The sequence below is a fragment of the Meriones unguiculatus genome, chromosome X (genome assembly GCF_030254825.1).
Source record: "Meriones unguiculatus strain TT.TT164.6M chromosome X, Bangor_MerUng_6.1, whole genome shotgun sequence".
Classification (NCBI taxonomy): Eukaryota; Metazoa; Chordata; class Mammalia; order Rodentia; family Muridae; genus Meriones; species Meriones unguiculatus.
In genome coordinates this window covers 64,580,580-64,605,431 of record NC_083369.1, presented here as the reverse complement: position 1 = coordinate 64,605,431, position 24,852 = coordinate 64,580,580, and the positions used below count along the sequence as shown (strand labels likewise).

Below are 24,852 nucleotides of genomic sequence, written 5' to 3'. Positions count from 1 at the left end.
TCCCTTTAGTTAAAGATGAATACTGAAGCATTTGCAGGTGAAGTGATGTAATTTTGAGATGTAGGTTAAAGGAGAAGTCCTCCCCCCAAAAAACAGGAAAAATATTATAAAAGTGTTATTTTAATCTTAATAATTTGTACGTGGGTGAGAGAGAGAGACACATGAAAGTTCATTATATTACTTCTTTTGCTTTGCACTTATTTGAAAATGTTTATCACAAAATGAAAACAAGCCAACAAAGATGCAGTTTTCTTGTGAAAGCCATCAGCTGTCTGTCCCATGGAAAACAAGCAATGATGAGCAAGATTAACTCACTTAAGCACAGAAAATATAGGAAGAGTCAGAATAAAATTATATTGCAGCAGTTTGCTGATGGCTGACTGAAATGTGTTTGAGGTTAAATAAGATATAATGAAAGGAATATAAAGAGAGTTGTTTATTATTAGTATGAAATAGCAGTGATTTGATTTATATATCTTTGATGGAATTTGGACAGAGGAAACAATACAGGAAGGGCTTCATACATCCAGCACAATCTCAGCAATTATCACACAAGAATGAAATGGGTTACTGTTTGTATATATAAGCACAAGCCAAGGTAATTATTTGATTCTTTCACATAATCCAAAAACCAACCAGTCTATGACAAGGTCAGAATTATCTCTTGTTCTGTTAAAGATGGTTTGGAATTGGATATATTTACATGACAGTATAGCTAACTTTTATCAATATAACAAAGACCTTGGACAATGTCTAAGTTAAAATAGGAACTGGGACTAAGGACAGTAGAGAAGACAGAATAATGAAAAGGGGGTAAGTTAAAATAATGCAGAGTGGGGCTGGAGATATAGCTCAGCGGTTAAGAGTACTCTTGTAGAGATTCCATGTTCGATTCCCAGCATCCACATGGTAGTTAACAACTGCCTGTAACTTGAAGTTACAGGCCTTCTTCTGACCTCTGCAGTCACCAGGCACTTACATGGGGCACATGTATACACATGCAGGCAAATCACTTATACACCTAAGAAATAAAAATTAATAAATCTTTTTTTTTTTCTTAAAAATGCTTCAGACCTTTGGTCCTGGGAAGCCTGGCGCCCCAGGAGGGCCTTCTGGACCCATTCTTCCAGGTATCCCAGGAGCTCCTGGAGGTCCCGGAATTCCTGGAAAACCTGTAAAATAGCAAATCATGTTTTTCAATCCACAAAAAGAATAAACTTTAAGATAGTCGCATTTATATCTCCCTAATCATGATTTGTACACTTGAAATGTTAAAACTACATGAAAATGCTATGTCTACTTAGAAACAGGCCTAATAGATATCTGAAATTTTCTCTTAATCACCTTATCCTTTCATTCCCATAGAGTAATGCTGGTAGAAAAAGATACGCTCTTTTGAAATATATAGAATAAGTAAGAAATAAATATGGTGAAATAAAAAAAATAAAACGTCCCTTCTGCTTACATTGTGATATTGTGTGACAGAATGTCAATTATGTACTTCTAGAGATGAGAGAGGCAACTGGTAATGTTGTATAAACATTATCCCAAAATTTAATATATTAAGTGCTTATATAAAAAGTACAAGTATAAAAATTAACTGCATTTAGGGGGAAAGGATAGAAGACCCAGAGGAGATAAGAACTCCCTAAGAAAACCAACAGAGTAAAATAACCTGAGCCCAAAGGGGCATACAAGGAGCCAACCAAAGACATGCATGGGCTAGACCTAAGCCATTACAAATGTACCAGAAGGACAGCTTATTCTTCATATGACTCCCTAGTAAGGACAAGAGAGGCTGTCTCTGACATGGACTCTGCTGCCTGTTTTCTTGTCACAACCCACTGGCTGGGCTTCCTTGCCTGGCTTCAGTGGAAAAGTATGTACTCAGTCCTGATGCAACTTGATGTACTGGCTTGTATTGCCAGGTTGGGGGGCTCGCCTTTTTTGAGAAGTAGGGGAGAAAGGATGAGGGAAGTGTGAGGGAAAGTGGGACCTGGAAGAAAGAATGGAGAGTGCTACGACCAGGATATAAAGTGAATATATAAATTTTAAAAATAATAACAAATAATATTTACATTTAAAAAAACATTAGCCCATAAAATAATTCTCTCATTTTAATAAAAGAATTTGGTAAAAGTAAGGGATTGTCATTACACAAAGGTCCTGCCTTCCTACTTATGTTAATAAATTCCATGAGGAATAAAAGAAAGCTGTAGAAAAAAAAACCCTAAAATTATCAATAAATCAAAGCATATACACTTGAGATAAAACATTGCCTATGTGTATAGTAAATCTGTTTTCTGATTAATGCACTTTATTAATTCAAAACGTATCTTGCTTCACTCCCAGGAATTTTTTTAAGTTCCAAGAATACAATGATAAAAACAAAATGTAATAATTCCCATGATATTCTTTAGCACATGAATAATTTTTGCAGCTCTGAAATGTAGATAGTTTTGCCACTGGGCTATTTTAGGTAATTGTCTATACTTTCAGTGAGAGACCCTGTCTCTAAAATTAATGGGCATGTAGAGACTTTTCTTCTTTAATATTTATTTTTTATCATTTCAATTTTAGGTGTATGGGTGTTTTGTCTGCATGTAAGTACATGAACCATGTGTGTGCCTAGTGTCCTCAAAAACTAGAGGAGGGCACTTAACCTATTAAACCTAGAGATAAGGATGGTTAGGGAGCTACCATGGAGATGCTAAGAATTAAATCTAGTCCTCTAGAAGAGCAGGCAGTGCTCTTAGCCATCTCTCTAGCTATCAATATGATTTTTTATTTACATTTTTATGACATATAGCAAAAAAGCTACATTTAGTTTGATTTATATTATGAAGGAAAAGTAGCAAAATAACCAGTTAATCTATGCTACTCAGTATCTAGACCAGCATACCTTTGGGACCAGGTGGTCCAGGAAGCCCAATCCCAGGAATTCCTGGTTCTCCTTTGCTACCAGGCATTCCTGGCAGGCCTGGTAGGCCTGGAGGTCCAAGATCACCTAAGGAAAAACAAACAAACAAAAAACCAGCAGTGTAAGAATAGAAACAATCCAAAGAAAGAATTCCAATGATGAAGATATTTTGAAGTAAATTCTTTGCATACCTGGAAGGCCCACTTCACCATCTCTACCTGGATTACCGGGCAAGCCAGGCTTCCCTGGCTGAGTTGTGGTATGGCCTGGATCACCTTTAGGACCTAGAAACAAATGGAACACTCATGAGTGAGAATTATTTACTTGACTAAAGATAACAATCCCATTTTGTATATTCTAGGAAGGTATCAAACAGAAGGATGAAACTTCAAAGAGAAAAAGCAGATGGCACTTTTAAGTACTTCAGTGATTAAGAATCCCCATCCTGAAAGGCAAAGAGGATGGATATCAGAAGAAGAAGAAAACAGGAAACAAACTAGGAACCTGCCACAGAGGGCCTCTGAAAGCCTCTGCTCTGCAGACTATCAAAGCGGATGCTGAGCCTGATGGCCAACTGTTGGGCAGAGTGCATGGAAATTTATGTAAGAAGTGGGAAATAGCAAGATCTGGAGAGGACAGGAACTCCACAAGGAGAGCAACAGAACAAGAATATTTGAACACAGGGAACTTCCCAGAGACTCATACTCCAACCAAGGACTATTCATGGAGATAACCTAGAACCCCTGGACAGATGTAGCCCATGGCAGTTCAGTGTCCAAGTGGGTTCCATAGTAATGAGAAGAGGGACTGCCTCTGACATAATCTGATTGGCCTGCTCTTTGATCACCTCCCCCTGAGGGGGGAGCAGCCTTACCAGGCCACAGGAGAGGACAATGCAGCCACTTTTGATGAGAACTGATAGACTAAGATCAGAAAGGAGAGGAGAACTTCCCCTATCAGTGGACTTGTGGAGGGGCATGCATGCAGAAAGGGGAGGGAGGGTGGGATCGGGAGGGGAAGAGGGAGGGGCTTATGGGGGATACAAAATGAATAAAGTGTAATTAATAAAAAATTTAAAAAAGTTATAAAAAAAGAATGTTTGATTTTTAATTTTAGATGTCAACCTGACTAGATTAAGGGGTACTCATATAGCTGGTAAAGCAATTATCTTTGCTTATGCCTATGACCTATGATACCAGAAAAGAACGGGATTTGAATCAATCATTTAAGGAAAGAAGATCTGCCTTTGCACAATATGGGTCAGCATCATCTAATAGAAGAGGGCATGGATAGTATACCACCACCAACAACCACCCAACAAAGCATAGGAAATCAATCTGCCTCTGCCTCTCTCTCTCTCTCTCTCTCTCTCTCTCTCTCTCTCTCACACACACACACATTTGGAACATCTGTCTTCTCCTTTCCTTGAGATAAATATATATATATATATATATATATATATATATATATTAGACTGGGAAGGAAGCTCAATTAGCAAAGTGCTTGCTGAATAAGAAGCTGTAGTGTCACAGCACCCATAAAGGTAGTAGCACATGCCTGTAACCCAAATACTGAGGGTATAGAGGCAGGCAGAGCCTTGGAGCTCACAGGCTAGTCAGCCTAGCAACGTCAAGGAACTCCAGATCCAGTGAAGGACCCTATCTCTAAAATTAAGTTACATGTTTTTGACCCTCAAAACATAAACATAAAAGTAACATTATAAAGACTAAGCAGTAAGCAGGTTGCATTTATGTATATAAGAAATATATATGTGCTTAGGAATGTACATATAGGAATACACATATACATTTATATATAAACATTTAAAGAAAAAGAGACAGTATATATGAAAGAGAGCAAGGGGTACATGAGAGATGGGAGAAGTTTGAGGGAAGAAAGATAAGGTAGAACATTTTATAATTATAACACTGAATTTTAAAATATTAATAAAATAAACTAATGTGCATGTGTACCTGCCACTAACATGGATACAACTACACAAGCATATACACACAGAAATACAAGTAACAATACCAACAATGACTGAAAAAAAAGTTAACAAAAAATCCCACTTTAAACAAATACATTTCATTCCCTTGCTATAAGCTCATAAGTGGCTGGGGAAACACATTTCCCAGGAAAGAAAGCTAATGTTAGTATTTTTGCTTTAAGCACAAAATTTAAAATAATAATGATAAACAGTCATAGTATATGTACCTGGTAAGCCTGGCTGGCCTGGATTTCCTGGCACACCTTGTATGCCTTTTTCACCTACGGGGCCTGGAGGCCCCAAACCAACAGCGCCCATAGGTCCCATAATTCCTGGGAGACCTGGCAAACCTGGGTTCCCAGAAGGACCTTGTTCACCCTTAGAAGTGATTCCACCCTGAAAATAGAAATGTTCCGGACAGAAAACATATTGATATAACAACTTCATGCAGGGTGGTATGAATGAATACAGTGATGGACATGACACAGCCATAAGTATTTCTTAAAGTTATGCTATATTTTGGGATAGTGCAGGGAATCATATGAAAGAAGGGGGAGTTAGTAACACATGGAAAGGATAGGAGCTTCACAAGGACCAAATATATCTGGGCACAGGGGACTTTTCTGAGACTGACACTCCACTAAGGACCATGTGTGGATATAACCTAGAACCTCTGCTCGGATGTAGCCCATGGTAGCTCAGTAACCAATTGGTTTCCCATAGTAAGGGGAACCGGGACTATTTCTGACAGGAACTCAATGGCAGGCTCTTTGACCACCCTACCCCCCAAGGGAGGAGCAGTCCTGCTAGACCACAGAGGAGGACTTTGCAGCCAGTTCTGAAGATTCCTGATAAAACGGGGTCAGATGAAAGGGGAGGAGGTCCTCCCCAAACAGTGGACTTGGAAAGGGGCAGGGAGGAGGTGAGGGAGGGAGGATGGGTTTAGGAGGGAATGAGGGAGCAGGATACAGCTGGGATACAGAGTTAATAAATGTAACTAATAATAAAAATAAATAAATAAATAAGAGAGAAAAAGTAAATAAATTATAATAAATTAAAAAAGAAGGACATTTGCTCAATAAAAGGTATGCTCTGTAAGTGTGAAATTGCTAAATTTTATCTGTGATCACTTATTTACACATCACCTCATTCAACAAATACTTCTGAACTCTATCTTCCAGTTGTACACACTGAGAGGCTAAGTGGATCAATGTCCCTGCTTTCAAAAAGCTTACAATCTACCATGTGTCAAAATGGTCACCATTTATGTATCCTATTATATGTATCCTCCACTCAAATAACTTATACTCTAAGTTGAATACAAAATGAGGTTGTTCATTTATGCTCATTGTTTGGTTCTATAGTATCTTAATCTGGTCATCTACACATACAAATCTATAACATTTCTATACATAAAAAATTATATTATTTTTCACGACTAAAAAAAAACCCAAAGATATTTAGAATAAGAAGTGAATCGCACGCTGACTCCTAAGCATTCTAGCTTCCTATCAATTAATCATGACTAGTAACAATTGATACAGTAATTAGTTAAGAAGGAATTAATAAAAATTAAAGAAAATAGTAAAGAAACTCTAGTTCATATCAATGCACCATTTCAATGTAAAAATCATATTATTTTAGGCATTAGTATTCATCTAAGTATTAGGCCCCCTCTTTAATTTAACAAGTGTTTTTTTGGGGGGGGGCAATTACTGAGAATTGAATTTAGGGGTTCACACACAACAAGTACAAGATCTTTCACTGAGATAGAATTTCATCCTGTAGGAAACAGAATTTTACTAAGTGAAAATCTGACATAAAAGCAAGAATATCAAACCAACTCACAGGCTCTCCTTTGGGGCCAGGCAGTCCTGGCAAACCATCCCTTCCAGGAGTACCAGCTAGACCAGGAATCCCTGGAGCTCCAGAGAAACCCAGCTCTCCTTTGTCACCTTTCATTCCAGGAAGAGTGAGGACATCACCAGGGTCACCTTTAGATCCTGGAAAGCCTGGAGCACCTGGAGGTCCAGGTATGCCCTGAGTTGAAAGAAGAAGAAAAAAAGGAAAGAGGAAGAAGAAAGAAAGATCAGATTTTTTTTTCTCCAGCTAGCTCCATCAACCCCTTCAATAACATTTAGTATACAAAGTAATCTATAAAGGAAGGACAGGAAAGCAGGGAGAGGGAATGAATAAAATAAATCATTATTTAATATTCAAAATGAATTTAATATATGTGTTCATGTGAAAATCAAAGAGAACACAGCTTCTTCAAGTACTCTGTGGTTCATAATATAATCAAAGCTTACTGGCAATCCTTTTAGACCAATTGTCCCAGCTTGACCCTTTTCACCCTTCTCTCCAGGGATTCCAGGAGATCCTAAGACACACAGAGAATCAGGTAAGCTCTGAACCTTAAGCCCCCAAGCAAACTCATATAGAAATCAGTGTGTATCACAAACTTAAATTTTAATCTGAAAACGCTACTCTACCACCATATAAGTCATATTCTTCCTTCTTACATGTTCTCAAAATGAAGAAATCAGACTTTCTTATAAATAAATGTAATATTTAAGAGGACATACAGCATTGCATCCTCAGGTATTTCTAACTCTAGGCTCTTCTTCTGAAAAGTGGCCCTTGAATACCTATAACTATCCTATTGCCACTGGGGAAAAATATAGGAGCCCAAGTTTTAATTTTCAGTTATACAATCTTTCTGCATCCTTACTGGCTCTTTGGTTGGCCATTCACTAAGATTTGATTTATGAGATCCTTTTGGTGACAGAGGTTACAGAAGAAAGTTACTAAAGCTCTGGTTCTACAGACAAATCCCTGATCTAACTGCATTATTAACCTGGTTATTAGTTTAAAAGTTAATACTTGGATACTGATAGGAATTGCTTAATCCAGTGCTACTGAATCATAACTTGAGGATGTGATCCAGCATTCTAGATTTTAGCAAGCACTTTGTGTGATTCTTATTTATTTCCAAGTTTAAGCCAAACAAAACTGAATGTACAGGCTACACTACTAGCTCTAGCTCCGAGTGGACGCTATAAAAATTGCTAAGAGTATTTCCAAACTCCTAATGAATTTGTGTCTTTGGTAGATACACCGAACTGGTAATAAGTCTAGAATCTATTATCAGCCTGGGCACACACATTACATACAACCTCAAGAATATGTAATTTGGGCCTATGTATAAAGTTAACTGAGTGGAATAGTTGTGGTTCTGAAAAAAGGACTCAAAATTCAGAAGGAGGCCTTATCTGTAGAAAGAGGAACATTGGCAGCTGGTTGCCAGCACTTTAATAGAAACCTTATTCCTTAATGACTTTATGTGATATATATTGACAATGTTTCTGCCTCTGGAACTGTATGAATATCCTTCCTAGTTTTCTCGAAAAAAAGTCTGACTATGTATCACTTCACCCTTGGGGACAATGAAATTCTTTGAATAATACCAAATGATATAATAGAGAATGTTGGTAGCTTCATATATTATAAAAAAGCATATTTTTTTCATAAAAGAGATGTTGTATATTCAATAATTTGTATACACAAGTGACTGGCAATAAAATGGGGAGGAGGTCCCCCCTATCAGTGGACTTGGAAAGGGGCATGGTGGAGATGAGGGAGGGAGGGAGGGAGGGACTGGGAGGGAATGAGGGATCGGGACATGGCTGGGATACAGAGTTAATAAAATGTAACTGATAAAAAAAATAAAAGAAAAAAAAAGACAAAGGAAAAAAAAACTATTAGCATACTCAAAGAGCTAAAAATATTTTAAAAGATTGACTACAAGGAAAATACTTTACCTGGAGGACCCGGGAGACCTGGAAAACCAGGTTGGCCTGGAGGCCCTGGAATGCCAGTTCCAATACAGTTGAAGCAAGTATCACCTTTGTCACCTAGAAATAAACAAGTATTTTTTTTTTTTTTTGGTTGTTCAAGACAGGGTTTCTCTGCAGAACTTTGGCTGTCCTGGACGAGCTTTGTAGACCAGGCTGGCCTCAAAATCACAGAGATCCACCTCTGCCTCCCCAAGTGCTGGGATTACAGGTGGGCGCCACCACAGCTGGCCCGGAAAGGTTACTTAAACCTTCTTTAGACAGGTTTCTAAAGAAACCATCTTAAAGGAATAACATTCCTACCCAATAGTGTGGTTGAAGAAGCCTTTGTCTAAAATCAGTTCTTAGACAAATAAATTATGAGTGTTTACCATATACAGAAAACTGGTTTAGGCATTTGTGATATGTAGATAAAAGAAAAAAAACAAAATTCCATGTTTTATGGTGCTAACTTCCTACCAATACAAAGGAGTAATAAACAATAAAGGCAATAATTTTTTAAATTACATATTAAAAAGTTTAATATAATATAATATTAAATCTAGTAAACTTTTAAATGCATATCGAAATGTGTTTGAAGGGGGAAATGGAATTAGGTAAATGTGGCAGTGTGCTAGGGATGAGTAGGTGGGAGAAAGGTTGCAATTTTAAATAGGGTGAGATCAGGACAGATCTCTTCAACGAGATATCTATAGAAATAAAATGAAAGGCATGGCATTTGCATAACAAGTATAGCATGTTCTATGTATAGACAAGGAAGAGCAGGTAGATCAGTCTGCTGAAGCAGAATGAGGAAGTGGGACCAACTCTATAACAAGTTGTAAGAGAAATATAGAAGGATGTTATAGAGTTGTAAGGGGATGGCTTATGAGGACACATTCAGTCCATGCTAGACCATAGCTATCACTGTGAGTTAAATGAGAAACTGGTGGATATTAAACAGAAGAGCCATCATTATAACAAACAACATTTGCCCACAGTGAACAGACTTACAATAACGAATTGCACATTCATCTGTTAGTCATCTACCATTAGTTATTTGGTCTTTCAAATGACAAGGAAATCCATGGCCAAACGACATATTTTCTTAAAGATATAAAAACTATTTTACCCTTAAAATAATCCCAAAGAATTTAAGGCGGTCTTAAAAATGTAATTAACCCATTACCATTAATGGGTAAACAATTCATATTTTCTTATCTATTTAAACTTATTTTAGTTCTTTCATACAGTATATTTTGATCATATTATTTTCCCTCCCCCAACTCCTGTATACAGAACATGAATTCTCTTTTTCAACATTTTAGGACAATGTGGATTCTTCACATTAATCAATTTTAAGAAAATAGCTACCATTATTAATTAAGTCAATGAAACACCTCACTATTTGGCAGCATTTCACAAGATTTCAGATGTCAAACAACATTGTCTCAAAAAAATGTCCCACATATAACTATACAGGCATTGCTTAAACTACTCTCACCATCATCATTCTAGGCTTAATATTATCCAACGAAAGTAATAAAACTACTTTAATCTTACAGCTTAGTTTTCTTCATCTACCCACTGTTCCTCCAGTTTCTAGGATTTTTTTCAACTACAATGCATTGTTATTTACTAATAAACCAATAATTAAGCAAAATACACCTGCAAGTCTTCTAGACTTAACCTAGTTAAGAAAGCAGTTCCCAGCTGGTCATGGTGGCACAAGCCTGTAATCACAGCACTCTGGGAGGAAAAGGCAGGTGGATCTATGTGAGTTCCAGGCCAGCCTATTCTACAAAGCAAGTTCAGGACAGCCAGGCAGCCAGGGCTAAACAGAAGAACCTTACCTCAAAATAAATAAATAAATAAACAGATAAATAAATAAATAAGTGAAAGAAAGAAAATAAGAAAGAAAAGAAATAGGGGAGGTTCTCCTCTCCTTTCTGATCTTAGTCTGTCAGTTCACATCAAAAGTGGCTGCATTGTCCTCTACTATGGCCTGGTAAGGCTGCTCCCCCCCCAGGGGGAGGTGATCAAAGAGCAGGCCAGTCAGATTATGTCAGAGGCAGTCCCTCTTCACATTACTATGTAACCCACTTGGAGACTGAGCTGCCATGGGCTACATCTGTGCAGGGGTTCTAGGTTATCTCCATGAATAGTCCTTGGTTGGAGTATGAGTCTCTGGGAAGTTCCCTGTGTTCAGATTTTCTTGTTCTGTTGCTCTCTTTGTGGAGGCCCTGTCCTCTCCAGCTCTTACTATTTCCCACTTCTTACCTAAAATTCCATTCACTCTGCCCAACAGTTGCCCATCAGGCTCAGCATCTGCTTTGATAGTCTGTAGGGCAGAGGCTTTCAGAGGCCCTCTGTGGGAGGTTCCTAGGTTGTTTCCTGTTTTCTTCTTCTTCTGATGTCCATCCTCTTTGCCTTTCCGAATGGAGATTGGACATTTTTGTTAGGGTCCTCTCTCTTGCTTAGTTTCTTTAGATGCACAGGTTTTAGTGGGCTCTCCCCTCAGGTGGAGGTGATCAAAGAACAGGCCAATCAGATTATGTCAGAGGCAGTCCCTCTTCACATTACTATGTAACCCAATTGGACCTGTTTGTCTATATCCCCCATTTTTATTCATTATTAGCCAGATAGAGCCAGGTAATTGTGGTAATGATACTTGCTTTTTTGCCCAATGCTGGAATGCTAGTAAATTTAGCTATGCCCTGGTTACTCGCATGCCTCACTGGGTGCCTGTGCCCGTTGATGCCCCTGACTTTCTTCAGACAGAAAAGGGATCTTGGAACTACAGCCAGCATTGTTACTACCATCTCATTGGCGGCTGTTGGAGCTACCACCGGGGCATTAGCCATGAGTCGTACTGGGCAGACTGCTCAGACCCTGAATAATTATTTAGCCAATGTAGCTCATGCCTTAGTTGTACATAAAAGAATTAATGCTCAACTAAAAGGAAGCTTGATGGTGTTCAATCAGAGGATTGACCCCGTACAGGAGCAAATTGATACCCTATGGCAAATTGCTCAACTTGGCTGTCAATGAAAATATGCTGGACTTTGAGTCACTAGCATATAACATGAGAATTTTTCCTGTGCTGCAAATCTGTCTAAACAATTGTCGAGCTATATTTTAGGTAATTGGACTGGAGAATTCGATACTACGATGGAGCAGCTGAGAGTGGCCATTGTCACAGTAAATTCTACCAGAGTGGACGCAGGACTAGCCACAGGATTATCATCATGGATTGCTGCCGCCATGAATCATCTAAAGGAATGGGCGGGCATGGGAGTGTTAGCAGGCCTTCTGGTGTTGGTCTCCTTGGTTTGCCTGTGGTATATATGCAAGACTAGAGTCTCACAACAGTGTGATGCAGCCATGATCATTCAGGCCTTTACAGCCATTGAAGCAGGACATTCTCCCCAAGCATGGTTGGATACCATAAAAAGCTAAAATGATACGCTCAGGATGCGAGGCTAAGCACTGCACTCAGGGTCAGCTGCTTTGGACCCAGAGAAGAGTATGTCTGATTGCATGCGGGTTGATACCCCAGGTCCCGCCTCTGAGAAAAAGGTATCAGACGGCCCCGGGTCCGAGGATTGTTCAATGTTCCTGAATAAACTGCATTGAAAAAAAAAAAAAAAGGTATCAGACGGGTCTGATGCTCTTTGGGTGGATGACACCTAAATGAACATTGGTACAAAGTCCCAATTTATTTTTAATATCAGAGATCAGACCTCTACTCGTGCCTGATGCGTCTAAAACAAAAAGGGGGAACTGTAGAGAGCTGCGGAATGCTGTGCCTTAAAGATGGAGCTGGTTTCTGCCTTCCACCTTCCCGATGGTGAGTGCTCTCTGTCACAAACAATTCCACATTTGGCTAAGGCTGAGGATCTGGCTTGCTTCCATGTATGTGGACCTATCTGCATTGCCCACGTGGCATACCTGGGTTGGCTACCCAGAGGCTATTTAAGCTGTGGGCTGGCTTTCCCCAGGGTCAGATGATTGTTCAAGGTTCCTGAATAAACTGCATTGAAAAAAAAAAAAAAGAAAGAAAGAAAAGAAAAAAAAAAAAAGAGTTCCCCAAGCCACATAGATATCCATAGAAACAGGAGGGCGGGCATACAGACTACCAGATTTTAAGTACAAAGAGTAATTATAATTAGTTAAAAAGGTACTGTGTGGGCACAAATTCAGGTAGGTCAATGTATGTGATGGCAAAGATCCATCAAAGTCTTTGTTACTACTTTAATTTGTCAATGAAGAAGGAATAAAATTATGAGTCTTACAATGATAAAAAAGGAAGGAAATATAAGTTTGAAAAGAGAAAAGATGCAGGATCAGAAAAAAATGAAAATCTGAAACTATTCATGCTATACCTTAGTTACAAATAAATACAGTGAAGTAAGAAAAAAACAAAGGAGTCATATTTAATAATAGAATTTATTTCAATAATTGGTCATGTAATTTAAGCTAATTTAAGAGGAAAGAAAATATATCATTAAGTTAAGGTTAGTCTAAAGGACGTCTCAATGGGAGTCATGTTGGAGTAAAGTTATTCGAAGTTGTAATTTAGGAAAAGATATGAAATTAACATTGTGAAATGCACACTATTCTTAAGGAGATGTTTTTGGAATGTGAGCTTGGAAATAGAAATTAGAACACAAGTATTCTGCTAATGACTTCAAAGAATGAAGAAATAGATGCTTGGGGATCAAACCTTTCACTCCTTGCTCTCCTTGGAGTCCTTTATCACCTGGAGATCCTGGGGGGCCTGGAGGACCTGCTTTACAGCTCTCATTACCTGAAGTTAAACATATGATGGCAAGCTAATTGTTGTTAAATGTTGAGAAGACTAGAGAAAAAAATACAGAAAGGCAAGAAAAATACTTGTTTGTAATTTCTTATCTTTAAAAATAGAACTAAATAAGCAATATGGAGACATATTGTTGATAATACACAGTTTGAAGATCAATGAATTATCAAAATCCCAAACTAAAAGTACAATCTCTTAGATATCAGGAGCATAAATAATGATGCCAAACTTCAGTCAGATTCATTTATAAGTGAAATAAAGCAAAAGGACAGACAAACTTGTCAGAATAAAGACACAGCTTACGAAATGGCAAATGTGGGCCAGGAGGACCAGGAGGTCCTGGAAGACCAGGAGCCCCAGGCTTTCCATCAAGTCCAGGAGATCCAGGAATACAAACTCCAGGGAAACCTTCATCACCCTTCTGCCCTCTTTCTCCGCGATATCCAGGGGGACCAGGAGGACCCATGACTGCTTCCCCTAAATAAATAAATAAATAAATAAATAAATAAATAAGTACCCATTTAAGTGATCAAAATGGTCTTAATTTGTACAAATTACTTTGATTCCCAAGGAAACATAAGGAATAAAAATATGTGCCTTTAATACAATGTTGTTAGGATTTTCTTTTTGCATTTTTAAAATGATCTTTTTTTGTATATAAAATAATAGGTTGCATTTTGACATATAAACATATGTTCATATACATCCCCACACAACTATATCCATCTCTGTTGTCCCAGCCTCACTTATCCTCTTTTTTTAAATTATCTTTTTTGGTTTGTTTTTATTTTTTTATTATTAGTTATATTTTATTAACTCTGTATCCCAGCTGTATCCTGCTCCCTCATTCCCTCCCAATTCCTCTCTCCCTCCTTCATCTCCTCCCTGCCCCTTTCCAAGTCCACTGATTGGGGAGGACCTCCTCCCTTTCATCTGATCCTGTTTTATCAGGTATCTTCAGGACTGGCTGCAAAGTCCTCCTCTGTGGCCTAGCAGGACTGCTCCTCCCTTGGGGGGTGGGGAGGTCAAAGAGTCTGCCATTAAGTTCCTGTTAGAAATAGTCCTTGTTCCCCTTACTATGGGAAACCAATTGGTTACTGAGCTACCACAGGCTACATCTGAGCAAAGGTTCTAGGTTAGATCCATACATGGTCCTTGGTGAAGTGTCAGTCTCATATAAGACCCCTATGCCCAGATGTATTTGGTCCTTTTGGAGCTCCTATCCTTTCCACGTCATACTAACCTCACTTACCCTCTTTCTACAGTCTCCTTTCCGCTTCTATGACTTATTATATAACACTAAATTAGATTCTGAGCAGAAGAGACCATTACACTATTTCTTTTTTTTTCTTCCCATTAGCAGCTCTTGTTTTCCGATTTAAACTCCTTCTTCTCTAACTTAGTCCTTGTTCAGTTGGTTTGTGTTGTGTTTTAAGATTTTCTATAAGAATTAACATTTTAAAGGAAAAGGTGTTTTAAATGATGTAACAGTTTGAGTATAAGGCATAATTATTTAAAATAACTGGGCAGTTGTGGTGCAAATCTTTAAATCCAGCACTCAGGTGACAGAGGCAGGAGGATGGATCTCTGTGAATTTGAGGCAAGCTTGTTCTATATAGTGAGTTCCAGAACATCCAGAACTACAAAGAAAAACTCTATCTTGAAAAAACGACAACAAAGAAACAAACAAAAGTAATTTTATGACTTTTGGAAATTATTAATAAATTAATACCCTCTCTTTGGCATTATGATATTTCTACCCCTAGAAATACCAGAAAATTATTGGTAATGGGGAAAAGGGACCATTAAGCATGAAAAAAGTTTCAATAAGACAGGGGAGTAAGGGTAATGTGGGGTTGGAGAGAAAGTTTTAAAAAAGTAAAGCTGCATGAAAAAAAAAAAAAAACATGTAGAGGTGTGCCTGTGCCATGAAAGGCTACCATTCACACCTGACATGGACATTGCAAATCATGAACACAGAGCAGCTATGGATACTTTTATAGGATGGGCCCTTCAACACTATTTTGTGAAAAAAAGAAGCTGATCAATTATACTGTATAATTCAAAGCTATTCATTACATGTGTAAAGGTTTATGACTTTAATCACTGGATCATTATTTATCAAACTCAGAGATCTGTCTGCCTCTGCTTCCCAAGTGCTAGGATTAAAGGCATGCACCATCATGTGTGGCTGGTAATGTATTTTTTTTCAGTGAATTTTCATTCATTTTACATTAGAATTAAGGCATCTTTCTCTTTTCTATCAATCATTTAATTAATATTTCTCATTTTAATTTCATTTTTTTCTTTCTGCTTCAGATATACATATTCTAATACTATACAAGTATTTTATCTCCATTTTATTTTAATATCATCTCATTGGTGTTTGATCTTTTTTAAAAAATTTTTGGTGTTTGATATTTTAACATTTGTTGGAATTAATAATTTACTTTTCTTTTTAAAAAATATTTATTTTTATTAATTACAATTTATTCAGTTTGTATCCCAGCTGTAGTCTCTTCCCTCATCCTTTCCCAATCCCATTCTCCCTCCCTTATCTCCTCCCATGTACCTCTGCAAGTCCACTGATAGGGGAGGTCCTCCTCCCCTTCCCTCTGACTCTAGCCTATCAAGTTTCATCAGGACTGGTTGCATTATCTTCCATTGTGGCCTGGTAAGGCTGCTCTCCCCTTGGGAGGGGGGTGTGTGACTAAAGAACCAGCCACTGAGTTGATGTCAGAGACAGTCCCTGTTCCCATTACTAGGGAAACCCACTTGGAGACTGAGCTACTTTGGGCTACATCTGTGCAGGGGTTCTAGGTTATCTCCATGCATGGTCCTTGGTTGGAGTATCAGTCTCAGAAAAGACCCCTGCAACCAGATTTTTTGTTCTGTTGCTCGCCTTGTGGAGTTCCTGTCCCCTTCATGTTTTTCTATATCCCCCTTCTTTCATATCATTCCCTGCACTCTGACCAAAGTTTGACTATGAGTCTCAGCATCTGATTTGATACCCCGCTGTGAAGATTCTTTCAGAAGTCCTCTGTGGTAGACTCCGGTCCTGTTCTCTGTTTTCTCTCTCTTCTGATGTCTGTCCCATTTGCTTTTCTGAGTGAGGATTGATCATCTTACCCATGGTCCTCTTTCTTGCTTATCTTCTTTAGGTGTACAAATTTTACTATGTTTTTCCTATATTATTTTAATTTTTTTACCTTCTGTATCATCTTATAGTTTATTTTCTATACATGCATCTAGGTTTATTGTTCTTTGGTCTAATTTTAGCTTCTACTGTATAGAGTAATCTATTTTTTCCTCCAATTAGAGTTAAATTATACATTTTACTCCTTTTCTTCTCTAGTAATGGATCCTATAAATTTTGATCCATGTAATTAAATCTATATTTTTCTTTCTGTACCTCTACCCCCATTTTTCCCTCACTTCCCCCTCTCTCTGATGTATATTTATCACTCTCCATGCTATATTTTGAGACAGAGTCTCTCATTGAACCTGGAGCAAGGCTAGCTGGCCGGAAAGCACACAGAATCCTCTGTCTCACTTGTGCTAGGATTAAAGGCATGCACCACTGTCTCTGAATTTTTAGACCACCACTAAGGATTCAAACCTGGGTCCTCATGTTTGTGCAGCAAACATTTGATCCAGTGACCCACTCCTAAATCCCTTAAATCTCTATTTTTCTAAAAGCTTAAAATGAATAATATTTATGTTCTCACTAACAACTGTATCACTGGCTGACTCTTTATCCTTTCTGTATCTATCCTTACCAGGTAAAAATATTCACACATACAGTCTCGGGTTGTTACTTAAATGATGTTTGTTGTGAACTCAGAGTTAATATAGTTTATTAACATCTTTGTTATTCCATGATCCTACTTCCCACCCCTACTTTATCTTGAATTTGTTACCTTAATATCAAAATAAAATCTTTAGTAATGACTTCAAAACAGGTCTGGAAGTGGTAAACCTTCTACGTATCCCATCTTGACAACAGGATGGCAGTTTAGTAAAATATAGGCTCCAAAATTCATGAAAATACGTTCCATTATCTCCTAAAAACTCTTACTGTTCTGAAGTCAGTGTACCATTTTTCCTTAGGTAGATTTTCAAGATTTTTTTCTTTTTATCTTTCTTTTATTTTTTTAATTCCTAAATTCTGAAATTCCCATGTAATTAGTCTATAATTTTAGCCATGGGGCTTTGTGATTTTGTTATTACTTAATTCTTGGTTAGTATTTAATGATCATTTTTTAGAGAGGTGTGTGTGTGTGTGTGTGTGTGTGTGTGTGTAAGCAGATGGAAAGTCATAGCAATTTCATGTTTTCAAATATTGTTTCCCAAGTACTGTTTGTTGCCCCATTCTTTTGTACTTCAACTCACACATGATAGTTTTGGGAAATATTTTTCCTTTATACTCTTCAACTCCTGAACTCTTTTATTATATCTTAGAAAAAATCCTCATGTTCATTTTCAAGACATAACAAATACTTACCTCATTGCTTTGAGATAAGGAGAAGTGCATATTTAGACCATAATTAAACTCACACTTATTAGATTCTTTCATAGAAAGTGTCATTTTCCTTATTATTGCAGCATTTTCTCAGTTACATGTTTTTGAAGGGAAATGAATTATAATTTATTGAATACAGATGTGTATTAGATACTGAAACAGATGTTTTTGTGAATTTTGCATAAATTCTTACAGTTTACTTAACAGGATACATAAGGGCACTTTAATTTTTGGTCAAATTATAAGTGCCTCAGTATATACTGTATCTTCTAAGCGGATGATACAAAACTCGGTACTGAACCTTAAAGTTTTACTGCATGGTAAAATCATTATGGAAATTTCTAATGCATAGATTCTGAAGTTCTAAGTGTACAGTGCTGGTTACAAATATTATATAGTAAATGTAGAAATGTTAGGCATTTGTTAGGTCAATATACTGTCCCCTGACAACATGAAAAGTATGACAATTCATCTACAGGATTAAGGAACTGTTTGGTACAACATATTTTTAATAGAAAGTAAAAGTGAGATTTATGGTATTATAGTAGGCTTTTAAAAGTATATGTAAAGAATTTGGTGGGAAACACAGTGATACAAGTTTGGCACAGTTGGGCATTTAGGAAGCTCTCATTTGGATAGGGGTAATATATTAAGTGTGTAAACTGCTATTGGGAATGCGTGAGTACATGTGGTCAGATCCACGAAAACCACTTTAAAGCCTGGAATGGTACTAGAACCACAGTTCTCATAAAGCAGACCGCTCTTGGGAGCTAAGTAGCCAGCAAGCATAGCTGAAACAGCAAGCTATGGGTTCCTTGAGAGTTTATGAGAAGAAAAATGTGCAGAAAGAGCTCTCAGTGTCAACTTATGGCCTCCACAGCTGATCACATATGTGAGTGCACCCACTCACAGATATAAATCATACACAAACACACTGGGAGTGGAGCATAGAATATTCACGTGATCCACTGTCACGGATTGGCTAGGATACTATAAGCACAGAGATATGAACACAACAATCACTCTTACCTGGAGGTCCTGGAAAGCCAGGTGAACCTTGCATTCCAGGAAATCCTCTCTCTCCTTTTTCTCCGGGCAAACCAGGTAGTCCAATATTTCCTTTTTCTCCCACAGTCACACCAGTCTCAGGTGTAGGAATTATCTTTTTATGAAAAAAAATATTCAGCAATTCAATGAAGAAGAAGCTTGCTCTTTAAATGTAATTAAACAGCTACATATGTTTATAATATTTTATTTTCACACAGTTATTAGATATAAAATCATTACAACTATCACAAAAGTTTAGTTTCATTAAGACTGTTACATAGATTAAGTCACCTTCATCACTTTTACCTTCTAGATAATTAGGAAACATGTATTATCAAGAACATTATTGAACCATTCAGCCCAAGTCTTACAAACTTAGAACTTTTTTGCTATCTTTTCTCATGTAATTCAAATACTCCAGTCACCAAAAGCCTCACAATTCATTACAAAAATATCATAATTACTGTCCTTGACACATACTTGGTATTTTCCTTTAAGCTTACAAACTACTTGTCTTAAGAACACTATTTGCCTACTTCTTACTATATGTTATATTGCTTATCAGAGCATGGTGAGGGTGGAAGGACAGGGGGAGAGAATGGAAATTGGTGATGGAGCATCTCTGGGACAGGGTAGACACCAAGGAGATATGAGGGTGACTCTAGCTCAAACTCCTAACAGGGGATATGGAGCCTGAATTAGCTCCTCTTGTTGTAGCTAGGTCAGACTTTCAGTGGAGTTAGGGGAACACCAACCCACCCATAAAACCTTAGACCCCAAACTTGTCCACCTTCAAGATGTGCGGGGACAAAGATGGAGCAAAGATTGAAGCAGTGGCCAATCAATGACTAGCCCAACCTGAGACCCAACCATAAGAGCCAACCCCTGTCACTATTAATGATACTCTGATATGCTTGAAGACAGGAGTCTAGCAGAGCTGTCCTCTGAGAGGCTCCACCCAACAGCAGATTGAAACAGATGCTGAGACCCATAGATAAAATCAGGCAGAGCTGAGGGTGTTTTGTAGAAGAGTGGGAAGAGGATTGAGGGAGCAGGAGGGGTCAAGGCCACCACAAGAAGTCCTACAGAGTAAACTAACCTGGGTCCATGAGGGCTCACAGAGAGTGAATAACCAACTAAAGAGTTTGTATGGACTGGACCTAGACCCACTACACATATGTAGCAGATGTGCATCATGGTTTTCATGTGGGTCCCCGAGCAACAGGAGTAGAGGCTATCTTTGACTCTGTTTCCTGCCTTTGGATCCCTTTTCTCTAACTGGGCTTCTTTGTTTGGCCTCAATGAGAGAGGATGCTCTTAGTCCTGCTGTGGCTTGTGGTATAGGATGGAGGAGCAGTGGCTTTCCAGTAGGGGCTTTCCCCTTCTCTGAGTAGGAGAAATGGGCAGGGGAGAGGATGGGGAGCATGAGGGCAGGGCTGGGAAGAGAGCAGGAAGGAGGCTGGTATTGGGCTGTAAAGTGGTTAAATAATAAAATGAGAAAAAAAAGCAGAAAAAAAACTACTTGGAACCCTTTCAGTATCAATTTTATCTATTTCTTTTCTTATTATTCCTAGCAGTGAATTCTTATCACTCAAGTCTGATTATAATCACTTCATACAATGCACACATTTTCATCAGTTTCTTTCACATATGCCTTCCTAAGTACTTGTAGACATTCATCCAAGAGTTTAATATGTCAGCTCACCAATTACTCTTCCTTGAAAAGGCCCTATCTTTTTCAGGAAGACTGTATTTATTATAGCCTAATAAACCCATCTTCTACATCTTTTCATGAGAAAATCAAATCAGGAGGTGAAATGGAACTTTTAAGAGTGCAGCACACTTTCCTTTGGGACCATTACCCCCTGTTTGTATCTTAAAAATTTTAAGTCTCTTCTTGTTTATTACTATTGTTTGAATCCATTAGAGGTAAGGTGAGATAACATAGTTTGCTAGTAGGTATTAATTTGTATGCCAGATCAACTTAAAATTATTTATTTTTGTGAAATTCTTTAGAATCCAAGTAAGGCTAAATCCATGTTTGCCCTGAGCACTGTAGGGGAAAGTACCAATCTCTGCCTCCCCCTCTTTTTCTGTATCCTTTGTAAGCAGCAGTTGCACCACCTGCTGGTTGCTTAAGAGAGGGGTTGACAATCATGATACAAAACAACGGGGTATAATTTTGGACCTTAACTATGAAAAAGTAACAAAGAACCAGAACCATATAACAACTTTGAGGTTAACATTGCTAGTTTTTTAAAAAAACTATAATGGCTTTTAAGTCAGTAGAAGTTGGTAATGATTTGTAATTTTATGTTCTGCGAGGAAATGGTAGTGAGTGTATAACTTATGAAAAAATATGAAGAAGTAAGAGAAAAACTTACAAGTCCAGGAGGTCCAGGTGGGCCAATATCACCCTTTTGGCCCTGATCAATGCAAAGGTATAACATATAATTATTAAGAATGTCATGACAACGATGATTTCCTCAAGAAACAACTGAGTTTCATAAAGACTAAGAAGTTATTAATAAAATAATCAAATGCAAAAGATAACACTAGTTAATGAAATACTTGCCTAACCCTACAATGAGTTTTAATGTAGTCTTGGATTTCCTGGTTATATAATCTTGACCAAAATGAATCAACCTCTCTAGCTTATTAAAAGCTGAAGACATTAGATAGACTTCTAGCAGCAACATTCTTTGTTATAATGGAAGTAGAAAATATTCAGCTGTTATTCTGCTGGCCAACACTCAAAAATAGATTTCTCTTTCACACTTCTGGTTCTAGGAAAGTTAATCTACATCATAAGTTACTAATTGAAAAGCAATCCCATTTAAATGTTTAATGCCAGCCTTTACTCCAAACACATCTTTTAGGTTAAACTAAAACTTGAGCCTAGTTTAGAGAAAAACAATCAGCAAAATGTGTGACTTCTGGATAATTCCAGTTGGCTTTATTTTATTTTTTTTTTCAGTTCAGTTTTGATACAAAGCTGTTACAGAACAGAGGGCACGGAGGAGTGAATATTTTGTGATGTGCTAAAAATAGGGCAACTGTATGCTTCATGCATGCTTTCAGAGTCACTTTTAAAATAGGTAACTAAGTAAATGACCTCAGTCAGGCTGCATCAGTCAAATGGAAAAGCTACAATGAATTAGCCACAGATTATCAAACAATAATTGCATATATAATAGAAAATGTTTAGAGGAAACGTTCTTATTTTACAGCTCTAAGCTTTTCAAGTAAGAGATAATCGCTGTAATAGTAACCAGTCCTCCTTTTTAAAGGTTTTGCTGATATGTGCTTGCAGCAAAGGTACTGACATTCTGATGTAAATTCAATCCCATGTATTTCCCATATGCACTGAAATTTAGGGAATTGCAAGAAAATTTAGAGAACTGGGTATGATAAAGAAGGCATGCATGAATACAAACACTAAGTAATTATAATGTTTTCACTTATAATCCAGTATTAGCAGGGGAATAGATTGTGGTAATAAGAATAAAACCAAATACACCAAAATGCAGAAATACTTACCTTCTCACCATCCCTTCCTGGTTCACCAGGGTAACCAGGATCACCAGGCGAACCCTTTAAAACAGAGGACAGTGATATCAGTAAATATGGGAAAGTAGGAAGATGCCAAATAATCATGTCTTCCACAAAGATAATGAGAATATCAACTAAAATAGTCCATCAATAAAATAAAAGATACAGTCTGTGCAAATAATTGCGAAAAATACAATTAAAAAAGAAAATATCAAAGAGCAGGCCAGTCAGATTATGTCAGAGACAGTCCCTCTTCACATTACTATGTAACCCACTCCTCCTCGAGGGGAGCAGCCTTACCAGGCCATAGTAGAGGACAATGCAGCCACTTTTGATATGAACTGATGGACTAAGATCAGAAAGGAGAGGAGAACCTGCCCTATCAGTGGACTTGGGGAGTGGCATGCAGGCAGAGGGAAGAGGGAGGATGGGATTGGGAGGGGAGGAGGGAGGGGCTTATGGGGGGATGCAGAATGAATAAAGTGTAATTGATGAAAAATTAAAAAAAAAGAAAAGATAATTTAAGAACCTTAAATGACTTTCAAAAGTGGAGGAAAACATGGAGTTAGTCAATTTACATGGAGCACATCTCGCCCCTGGGGGCAATGGTCTCCTGATCCTACACAGACCTCGGACACCACCACTGCTAGTTCTAGAACTGATGCAAGATGTTCCAACGAGGGCGTTAAGGCTTCCCATAATATTTCCTATAAGCCCACACCTGTTTGTCTATATCCCCCATTTTTATTCATTGTTAGCCAGATAGAGCCAAGTAATTGTGGTAATGATACTTGCTTTTTTGCCCAATGCCGGAATGCTAGTGAATTTAGGCATGCCCTGGTTACTCGCATGCCTCGCTGGGTGCCTGTGCCCGCTGATGCCCCTCACACTATGACTCTCTTCAAACAGAAAAGGGATCTTGGAATTGCAGCCGCCATTGTTACTGCCATCTCATTAGCGGCAGTTGGAGCTACCACCGTGGCATTAGCCATGAGTCATACTGTGCATACTGCTCAGACCCTAAATAATCTTTTAGCCAATGTAGCTCGTGCTTTAGATGTACAAAAATGAATTAATGCTCAACTAAAAGGAGACTTGATGGTGTTCAATCAGAGGATTGACCTCGTGCAGGAGCAAATTGATACCCTATGGCAAATCGCTCAACTTGGCTGTCAATGGAAGTATGCTGGACTTTGTGTCACTAGCATACAATATGAGAATTTTTCCCATGCTGCAAATCTGTCTAAACAATTGTCTAGCTATATTTTATGTAATTGGACTGAAGAATTCGATACTACGATGGAGCAGCTGAGAGTGGCCATTGTTACGACAAATTCTACCAGAGTGGACGCAGGACTAGCCACAGGATTATCATCATGGATTGCTGGAGCCATGAATCATCTGAAGGAATGGGTGGGCATGGGAGCGTTAGCAGGCCTTCTGGTGTTGGTCTCCTTGGTTTGCCTGTGGTGTATATGCAAGATTAGAGTCTCACAACAGCATAATGCAGCCATGATCATTCAGGCCTTTACAGCCATTGAAGCAGGACAGTCTCCCCAAGCATGGTTGGCTACCATAAAAAGCTAAAATGTTACGCTCAGGATGCGAGGCTAAGCACTGCACTCAGGGTCAGCCGCTTTGGACCCAGAGAAGAGCATGTCTGATTGCATGCGGGTTGATGCCCCAGGTCCCGTCTCTGAGAAAAAGGTATCGGAAGGGTCTGATGCTCTTTGGGTGGATGACACCTAAATGAACATTGGTACAAAGTCCCAATTTATTTCTAATATCAGAGATCAGACCTCTACTCTTGCCTGAGGAGTCTAAAACAAAAAGGGGGAACTGTAGAGAGCTGCGTAATGCCGCGCCTTAAAGATGGAGCTGGTTTCTGCCTTCCACCTTCCCAATGGTGAGTGCTCTCTGTCACAAACAACTCCATATTTGGCTAAGGCTGAGGATCTGGCTTGCTTCCATGTATGTGGACCTATCTGCATTGCCCACGAGGCACGCTGGGGTTGGCTACCCAGAGGCTATTTTAAGCTGTGGGCTGGCTTTCCCCTGGGTCAGAAGATTGTTCAAGGTTCCTGAATAAACTGCATTGAAAAGAACAACAACAACAAAAATAAAAAAGATCAGAAAGAAGGAGAGGAGGACCTCCCCTATCAGTGG

General features: G+C 38.3%; 1 protein-coding gene across 1 annotated transcript in view; it reads right to left on the bottom strand.

Moving 5' to 3' along the window:
• Col4a5 (collagen type IV alpha 5 chain) overlaps positions 1 to 24,852 on the bottom strand; it is a 297,510-nt gene that overhangs the window by 113,258 nt on the left and 159,400 nt on the right. Inside the window, 12 exon segments of the mRNA XM_060375633.1 lie at positions 1,075 to 1,172; positions 2,903 to 3,007; positions 3,112 to 3,204; positions 5,138 to 5,306; positions 6,759 to 6,950; positions 7,220 to 7,290; positions 8,732 to 8,824; positions 13,470 to 13,553; positions 13,869 to 14,042; positions 19,117 to 19,249; positions 21,519 to 21,560; positions 22,675 to 22,728. Coding sequence (XP_060231616.1) covers positions 1,075 to 1,172; positions 2,903 to 3,007; positions 3,112 to 3,204; positions 5,138 to 5,306; positions 6,759 to 6,950; positions 7,220 to 7,290; positions 8,732 to 8,824; positions 13,470 to 13,553; positions 13,869 to 14,042; positions 19,117 to 19,249; positions 21,519 to 21,560; positions 22,675 to 22,728 — 1,308 coding nt within the window.